The 9848-nt window shown below is 43.7% G+C and overlaps 1 protein-coding gene across 12 annotated transcripts in view; it reads right to left on the bottom strand.

The window, feature by feature from the left end:
• Window positions 1-790: 790 nt before the first annotated feature.
• The window catches only part of plec.S (plectin S homeolog), a 122272-nt gene continuing 113214 nt past the window's right edge, over window positions 791-9848 (bottom strand). For all 12 annotated transcript variants that reach the window (XM_041568052.1, XM_041568054.1, XM_018224013.2 and 9 more), the window contains 3 exons: window positions 2238-9296; window positions 1010-1123; window positions 791-809 (listed from right to left, as the gene is read on the bottom strand). In XM_041568052.1, the coding sequence (XP_041423986.1) occupies window positions 2991-9296 (6306 nt within the window). In that variant the 3' untranslated portion in view covers window positions 791-809; window positions 1010-1123; window positions 2238-2990. The remainder of the gene's footprint in view (window positions 810-1009; window positions 1124-2237; window positions 9297-9848) is intronic.

The following is a 9848-nucleotide window of genomic DNA, read 5'->3' as shown; positions in this document are numbered from 1 at the left end:
TACTCTTAGAATTCAGAATACAAAGTGGATCCCCTTCACCCCCCAAATAAAAAAAAGAAGTGGGGAGCACCAGTAACAATAGTGGTATAAGGAGCAATGTGACAGTACTGGGAATTATATACACGATCAGCCCAATGTATAGACTATTGGTACCGAACTTTCTCTTCCAGAATAAAAAGCCAAATATTCCTCACTGAGCTCGACGGACACTTCTACTCAGCACTGGAATTATAGAAGGGGGTTTATAGAGGGTGAAGGGGAAACATCTAATACACAAGGCCACATATTATCTTGATCATTGCCATATGAGCTGACCCTCTAGCATTATGGGTAAGAGCAGAGGATTCTGGGAGTCTGGAGGAAAATGCAGTTCAGATATAAATGTCCAAGAGATGATCACAATGATGAGTATGGAAATCTGGATGATGAAGGCTCCGCTGACTGGGCAGACAGAAGGACATTGCTGTTGAGCTGTTGAGCGTTACACATAGAATCAGAAAGGGGTAAAAGCTTCAGAGAAAGGGAGTAACAGTCATTTTATCAGGTAAATACCCCATGTGATAGGGATAGGAAGCAACACAATTTAGTGGAAGAGACAAAGGGGCTCATACTGCTCCAGAAGTGACTGGGAATGGTGGTCTTATTCTTATCCCACAGGTTGAAATACCCAGTGTTGAGGAACAAACAGAAAACATGGCGGCTGCCACGTCCTCTCTCAATGTCCAGGTGATTATCCTTTAATTCTGAAAAATGAGAGGGGGTCACCTCCCCTCCCACCTCCAGCTTGACAGATGGTCTATCCGGAAACACTAAAAAAAGGAACAAAAAGTGACGTGGGATGAGAATGAAACCAAACAATGGAGACATGACAATGGGTGGTCCTACAGCCATCCCTGAGCAACAGAGAAGGGGTCCACCTCTCTATAATCTACCTCAACCCCCCCCCCCCGGAACATCAGCTCAGGGCATGTTTACATAGAGCTCCCTCCCCCAATCCCAGAATGGTTACCTGAGTTTGGGGGTGCAGCACTGAATCTTCTGTGTTCAGGGATCTGGTCCAGGAGACAGAAGAATCACAGGGGCTTCCATGTTCCTCTGGGTGTTCACTAACTGGAGAGGGTGCCTGCTAATTGCACAAGCAAGACAGCCATGATTTACCCACAATGCAAAGCACCAACCCAGGGGCCACACATACATAATATAAAGGAGATGCAATGAACAGCACTGAGATTGAGTGGCATGCAAGTATAACAGGACACGGTACATGGGAAGGACACGCCAGCCACACAGAACCAAGTCCACAGCAACACATGCTAGTACATGTCATATATAATTGATATAAAGGGAAAGAAATACACAGATAATGAGTGGCAGGCACAGCTGAGAGCAAACATACAGAGAGACAGGAATAAAAGACATTTAGCCTAAACCTGCCCAGTCTACGAATATGGCACCAACTTGGAACAGCTCAACAACGGCACCAGAAATCTCTACTAAATGCCAGAGAACATTCAGATCCTTATAGAAGGAACAATGGGGCCACATGCAATAAACAAGATATCTACACTCGGCAACACACGGGTCCCCCCTATCCCTACACTCGGCAACACACAGGTCCCCCCTATCCCTACACTCGGCAACACAAAGGTCCCCCCTATCCCTACACTCGGCAACACGCTGGTCCCCCCTATCCCTAAACTAAGCAGAACACCCCACCCATAAATAGGAAAAAGGAAATTTTAAGGGATCCCTGAGCAGCAATGCAAGTTACAGAGTCCAGCATTTTAGGATTTGGCCAAAACCAAATCTGAACCCTCTTTTAAATGCAATTTATTGACAAACTAAAGGAGCATGTGAAAAATATGGTCATGTTCAGTTGTTACACGGTCTAATATTTAGGGTTCAGATTTGTTCCTCCAAATCCCAATTTTGAGAATCCCTATTTCAGGCAAGTGCATGCAGATTCCCAGGAGGAATAAATGCAAAATATATGTGACTTTGGGTTAAAAAAACAAGAACCAATTAAGTTTTACAAGAGGAAATATCAATGACCCAGTGAGTGATATAGTATCAATATGGACCCCTCAAAGCTTCAGACCCAAGAAGCCACAGACAAGTCTGATGGGTAGAAATGAAGGGAAAAAGGGGGAATGAGTGGGGATAAAAGTTAGTTGCAAAAGGGGGTGCAGAGAGGAGACTGGCTCCTTGCAAGGAACACGCTCTGACTATTGACTTACAGTGGGAGCACTTTGGAGAACAGAGAGGAATCCAGGAAGATGGAGTGTTGAGCACGAAGGGAGTAGAGGAAGACAATCATTGACGAAGGGGTTTAAGATACAAGTCTCGCTGTGTCACAATCTCAACAGTGTTGGAAAGCAAGGTGCTTCTGAATTCTGTAGCAATTAGGGTATTGCTATTTGGCCATGGGGTATAAAGAAGAGCCTGGCAGAAGTTCCATTATATAGACATTGAAGAGCTGGAGGCAATGCAAGGATGAAAAAAGGCAGCATGGAGAGGGGACAATGGAAGTCTTGGTACAGAGTAATGTGGACATATACTGTTACAGATGGAAGGAGTGATGGACTGGAGAGTGTTTGGCTTTATTCCTGTGGTTGCTGGTAGCTATGGAGTTGCTCTGCAGGGCCCCCGTCATTAAACAAAAATGAACCAAAAATGCGGAGATCCTCCATTTCCAGAGTGTTGGAACATAGTGTGTGTAAAGTTCTGGTGCTGGATAATAGTGTTCTCTTAGTCATCTCTCAATATACAAATTGCATCTGAAGAATATTAATACATTCGGCCTCTTGGCTAAAATGCTTTCTTCCAGGCTTTTTTGGTTAAAATTTTAGGCACTGCTTTGAAATACAGTTAGGTTATATTATATATATATATATTTATAAAATAAAAGTTCAAGTAAAGCGTCACCACATGCTGAGCAGGAAAGGGTATTCAAGTCCATTGTTTGGGGAGGGGATTTGCTGTGCTAAGCATTATACTAGGCCAGGAATTGGGGATGGCCACTGGTTGATCCCCAGGTTTGCTTCCTGGCTACAGTTTTGACTTAATTTTAACAGTGCATTGGCAAGTTCAGTTGAATCCATGGGACTAGCTTGCGCTCCAGTTGTGTATCTGCGACCATAGTTGCTAGAGGAATATGAAGAAGAGGAAAAGGTCATGGAGAAGCCAGAACCAGAGCCAGAGCCAGTGGCATCAAAGCTTCCTCGTCTTGAACCAGATCTGGAACCAGTTCGCGAACCGGATCGGGAACCTGAGGTTGAACCAGAACCACCGACATTGTATGGGCTGTAGTAGCCCTTGCTGGATTGTGAAGAAGCTTCCAGGAGTCTTAGCCCAGTGCCATCTTCAACCATGCTCTTCTCCATAGCTTCTTTGTAGGAAATCTTGAGCTTGGTTTTAGGACATGTTAGATATTTGGAGTAAGTGTTAACATCTCGCAATTTTTGGGCTGTCCTTGAATCAATTGTGCCTTTGTGAAGGGCATCCTCCAGGCTAACACGTACTTCTATCTCTGGCTCAATGAGGCCACCAGTGAGGTATTGCACCTCTAGGAATCGCTGACCTGCTTCATAGTATAACCAACCCTTCTTCAAGGCTTGGGCAGCAGACATTTTTGTCTTTGTTCTTGGATCCTCAAAGCCATTGTAAGCTTTCTGAGCAAGGTTAATTCTATCGACCATTATTTTATCTACTAGGCCTTTATTAACTGCATCAGCAACAGTATACTTCTCCCCAGTGACAGGGTCAATAATGCCTCCTGTACAAGCTTGAGCTTCTAGCAACCTCTGCCCAGTGATGTTATCTACAAGGTTGCGATGCATGGCTTCGGTCACTGATACTTTTTCTAATGTGTCTGTGTCAACAATTCCTGCAATTGGGCCTGTCTCCTCACTTGGGTCACTCCAGGAGACCTGACTGCGGCCAGCTGGGCTTGCTGTATATGAAGAAGAAGAGCCAACAGAAGAAGATCTAGAACGGAATCCACTCATGTTGCCTGAAAGCATGTCAGCAAATTCTGTTATGGACAATGAGCCTGAGCGATATTGATCCAGTGATGACTGGTCTATAAGGCCTTTAGAAAGGGCATCATCAATGTCATATTGCCTTCCTGATCTTCTATCAGTGATTATGGACTTTACCACTCCATCAGATGAAGAGCTAGTGACTTCTTCCCACTCGCATTCTTGCTCAGAGAGTTCCATGTAGGTCTGATGATCAATGAGTCCTTTACGATAAGCCTCATATACAGACATCTCTTTGCCGGTTTCTGGGTCAACAATAACTACTCTGCGTTTACGAACAGAGGACTTTGATGAGGTCTTTCTTTCACGCTTCTTTTCTTTAAGGGGCAAAAGACAAAGGCCAGTTTCAGGATCAGTGATGCACCTTTCCATCAGCTGAAGGTAGGTTAGGTTCTCTTCTGTGTTAGGGTCAAAGAATCCTTTGGTGTCATCACTTGGATCAGTAAGGATCTCATTCATTTCCTCATCAAAAAGACCTCTTTTGTAGGCAACTTCCACTGGCAAGCGATGACTTTCTTCTGGGTCAATAATTCCTCCTGTTGCAATCTGGGCTTCCAATAAGCGAATTCCATGATCTTTAAGTATAAGGCCTTTCTTCATGGCTTGGAAAAGCGAAATGATTTTTCCAGAATAAGGATCTTTATAACCAGTTACTGCTCGCTCTGCTGACAAAAGCTTATCTTTGAATTCTGGTCCTACTATTCCCATGTGAACAGCATCTTCAACAGCCAACTTCAGGCACTTGATTGGGTCAATAACATATCCCGTTGCGGCTTGAGCTTCAAGTAACTCAAATGCAGTACCTGGCCGAATCATGCCCTTTTTCATTGCTTGGTAGATTGAAAATCTCTCCTTGGAAGATTCCACATAGACACCAGCAATGCAGCTTGTCCCCTCCAGGAATTTTTTTAAGGCTATTGAAACCTCCTCAATAGAAGTTAATCCATCTTGAAGGCGCTGAGCTGTAACTGCATCCATAATTTGGGATCTCACCAGTTCTTCCATGCTGATCTCTTTTCTCAGACCCTTGAATGTTAACCTTCTCTTGTCTACAAGTGGCAGGAGGAAAAGGTTGCTCTTCTCATGTTTATGGCACCTTTTAAGGAGCTGGGAATAGCTAAGCTTCTCCTCTGTTGATGGGTCAATATAACTACGAACTTCACTGGGTTCGGACATCATTTCTAAAGTGTCTTTGTTGAGATATCCACGAGAAATTGCAGTTTCATTAGGGATGTGGAATCCAAATCTGGGATCTATGATGCCACCTGTTGCTAACTGGGCATCTAGCAGTCTCAGTGCCTGATCTGATAGAATCAAATCTTTTTTCATTGCTTGGAAGATAGAGATCATCTGCTCGGTGTATGGATCTCTGTACCCTGTGACTGCTCTTTCAGCAGAGAGAAGTCGGTCATGAATTTCAGGTCCCACGACTCCTTTTCGCACAGCCTCATCTACAGTAAGCATTTCATTCTTTACAGGATCAATAATGAAGCCAGTTGCGGCCTGTGCCTCAAGCAGAACATGGGCTACATCTGGAGTGATAAACCCTTTCTTCATTGCTTGGTAAATGCTGATGGTTTCCTTTGATGCTGGTGTTTGTAACCCTGCAACACAGCCTGTGCCATACAAGTATCTCCAGACGGACTCTATCTGAATGACTTCTTGAATGGTCTTGGAGCCCTGCTTGAGCATGTTGTAAATTTCCACTGTGATGAGCTTCGACTCGTATAACTCTTCAGCTGTGATGCGGCGTCTCACAAAGTCATAGGAATATATCTCCTGCTGCCTGACAATCTCTGTTTTCTCAATAATCTCAATGATGATAATAATCATTCGCTCTGTTGTTAGTCTGCCGGCACGGAATTCTTCCATCAGCCTGTCTCTTTCCTCTTGAGGAAGAAGATCTGAATGCATGAGCTCCCATATGGTCATTGATGAGCCAGCCATGCTACCAGAGGGAATGTCTACTGAAGTCTCCTCAAACACCTTCCTTGTTTCTGTTTCAGTGAAACCTTTAGGACTCTCAGGAGCCTTCTCCAGTTTCTTTAAGGGAAGGAGATTTAGACCAGTGTCAGGATCTTTAATGCATCTCTCTTTGAGCTGGAGGTATGTAAGATTCTCGTGTGTATTGGGGTCAAAGAAGCCTTTGGTGTCATCAGTGGGATCAGACAAGATCTTGCTCATGGCCTCATCAAAATAGCCACGCTGGTAGGCAACTTCAACAGGGACACGGTGACTATGAACAGGGTCTATTATACCCCCAGTGGCAATCTGTGCTTCCAACAGGCGAATTCCATGCTCCTTCAGGATAAGACCTTTTTGCAAAGCTTCAAAGACAGAGATAGTATTCCCTGAGTATGGATCTTTGTATCCAGTCACAGCCTTCTCTGCTGAGAGAAGTTTCTCATGGAGTTCAGGACCAACAACCCCAGCTTTTACTGCCTCATTGACATAGAGCTTTTGGTTCTTGATGGGATCTATTATGAATCCAGTGGCAGCCTGAGCCTCCAGGAGAACCAGGGCAGTTCCTGGCCTCAGGAAATTCCTTTTCATGGCTTGGTATATTGGCATCTTAACCTTGGTTTCTTCCACATAGACACCAGCAATGCTGTCACTGCCTTGCAGATACTTTCTAACAGAATCTGTTTCTGAGATTTCCTTTACAGAGATTGTGCCATCTTTTAGCTTCTCAAATTGAGTATTGTCTATAATCTTGGACTCTAGAAGCTCAGTGGCTGGAACAGGGGCCCTAAGACCTGTAAATGTGAGACGTTGCTGCTTCTTTGTCTCGGTCTCCTCCACAATTGTGATCATTATTTTAATTATTTTTTCAATGGTAACTTTCCCGGTCTTGTATTGCCTGATCAGTTCACGCCTTTGTTCCTCGGTGAAATATTCCGAATTTATTAATTCCCAGATTGTTATGGTCTTGCCTTTAAAGCTGCCACTTGGCACCTCAATTGTGGTCTTATCAAATGCTTCTTTGGCTTGTAAATCAGTGTAAATTTCTTCTTGTTGTGCTTGTATGGCTTGGTTGGAGAGAGGTAGCAAGTAGTGACCAGTTTTCTTGTCTACCTTGCATTTCTTCTGTAACTGTGAATAAGTAAGAATTTCTTGGCTGTTTGGGTCATAGAAACCAGTGCTATCATCAGTGGGCACTGAAAGAAGTTTAGTGGTTTCCTCATCTAAATGGCCACGTTTATAGGCAACATCAAGTGGAAGGCGATGGCTTTTAACAGGGTCTATTATACCACCAGTGGCCAGCTGTGCATCCAACAGGCGGATTCCACTATCTTTAGGGATAAGACCTTTCTTGAGGGCCTGGAAGAGTGATAATGTCTGTCCAGTGTAAGGATCTTTATAGCCAGTGACGGCTTTCTCCGCAGAGAGCAGCTTTTCATGGTATTCTGGTCCGACAATGCCAGCTTTAACTGCCTCATCTACTGGCATAAGCTCATTTTGAACTGGGTTGATGATGTATCCAGTGCCTGCTTGTGCTTCCAGAAGATTAAGAGCGGTGGCAGGTTTCAGTAGATTTTTCAGAATGGCATCATAGAAGGTGAGCTTCTCACCTGTTTTTTCTACTTGAACTCCAGCAATGGCTGTGCTTCCAGTTAAATACTTTCTAACTGCATCAAGGTCGGACACCTCCTTGATAGACTTCTTGCCTTGATGCAGATGGTTGAAGAGATCTTTATCAATAATTTTACACTCCACTAGTTCTGCAGCAGGGACAGGACCTCGGAGGCCATCAAAGCCCAGTTCTTTCTTCTTCTCGTTTTCTTCCACCACTGTGATTACAATTTTAATGATCTTTTCCACTGTGATCTTCCCAGTTTTATACTGACGTAGCAGGTCCCGTCTCTGTTCTTCAGTAAAGTACTCAGAGTTGATTATTTCCCAGATGGTTACAGTCTTGCCTTGGAATCTGCCAAATGGAACAGAGACTGTGGCCTTTTTGAACACGTCCTTGGCTTCTGAATCAGTGTAGACCAGCTCGCCTTTCCCAGCTTTGTCAGTTAGAGGCAACAAACAGAGCTTTGTTTCTGGGTCTACGACACACCTTTCCATTAGTTGTAAGTATGTGAGGTTTTCTTGAGTATTGGGGTCAAAGAAGCCTTTGGTATCATCTGTAGGGTCTGACAGTATCTTATTCATTTCCTCGTCGAAGTAGCCCAGTTTGTAAGCCACCTCAATGGGCACACGATGACTGTTCACTGGATCTATAATGCCACCTGTGGCAATCTGGGCTTCCAGAAGGCGTATGCCATGGTCCTTTACAATTAAGTCCTTGTTCATGGCTTGGAATAAAGAGATTTTTTCTCCTGTGTATGGATCTTTGTAGCCAGTAACAGCCCTTTCAGCAGATAGCATTTTATTGTGTACTTCAGGGCCGATAACATTTTCTTTTACTGCTTCACTAACCGTCAATCTTTTGTTCCTCACTGGGTCGACTATGTAGCCAGAAGCAGCCTGAGCCTCAAGTAAAATCAGTGCCGTGCCAGGTGGTAGAAGTTTCTTCTTCATGGCATTGTAAATACTTATCTTTTCATTGCTTGGCTTAAGGAGCAGGCCGGAGATGCTGTTCTTGCCCTGAAGGTATTTCCTGATATCGTCCCACTTGGACACTTCTTGCACAGACACCAACTTCTTTTTCAGTTTGTCGTACATTTCTTTGGTCAAGATGCCAGCCTCTAGGAGCTTTTCTGGAGAGACTTTCTGTCTGAGGCCATCAAATGCATTCTCTTGTTCTCCATCTGGAGCTGTGCCATCGACAGTGTCTCGACCATTAGGCATGACTGATGTTTGCGTTATGATCGTCTCTTTGTGGATGGTGATTTCCTTTGTTTTTTCCAAAGCCAGTTTATGTTCCTTTTCCAGTTGCTCCAGTTTCTCTCTGAGTTTTCGGTTTTCCTCCTCCAACAACTTTTCTTGATCCTGCCTCTTCTTATCCAGCTGCTGCAGCTCTTCTTGTTTTTGACGGACTTTGTCTTCAGCCTCCTTTTGCTTTTTAATGGCATCGTCCATGAAGGTCTGCAGACGTTGTTTCTCCTCCTCCAATTGATTGAGCTGCCATTCCTTCTCCCCTTGCAGATTCTGAGCTTTGTTGACTTCTGTTTCAAACAGCTTTTCTAGTTTGGCCTTCTCCTCTTCAATGTACTTCTCTTTCTGGATCAGGATCTGTTTCTCAGAGAGGAAAGTTGACTGGAGGGTTTCGGTTTCTTGACGCATTTGCTCTATTTGGGCCTTCTCCATCTGGAAAACAGAAAACCAAAACAACCCAAACTCAATAATCATGTGGACTTAGGAATGGTCAACCTATTTATTGGTTTTGATAGGGGTTTGCCTCAGATACAGATAGACCAGGCTTTAAAGGGAAAACTCCACCTGTTTAAAAACAAATGTAATGCTAAATAGCCAATATTGAGTAAGTATAAATGTTTACTATCTTTCTAGCCCTTGCACTACTTGTCCTGGCAACCTACACTATTTTACAATATAATACTATTATAATTTAGGAATAGCAGCTGCCAGTTCTCAAGGCAATATAGGAATGTTTCAGTGATATATGGAGTCAGGACCTGCAGTGCATTTATACTTCAAGTGGCAGATACAGCTTTCAACATTATTAACATTAGGGCATAACTTTAAAATAGCAAGCTATTTAATTAAAACATATTGGAAAGGTTTTTGTTTTTTATTTGGGTGAAATCCCATTGTTTCCATGGGTGCAAACCACCCTGTTACCATTGTTGTAAATGGTGAATGAAGCCATAACCTGCCAATAAAGCCTGCACCGTCTGTATG

The sequence above is a fragment of the Xenopus laevis genome, chromosome 6S (assembly GCF_017654675.1).
Source record: "Xenopus laevis strain J_2021 chromosome 6S, Xenopus_laevis_v10.1, whole genome shotgun sequence".
NCBI lineage: Eukaryota > Metazoa > Chordata > Amphibia > Anura > Pipidae > Xenopus > Xenopus laevis.
The sequence above is the reverse complement of the archived record's forward strand: the minus strand, read 5'-3'. Positions and strand labels throughout refer to the sequence as shown.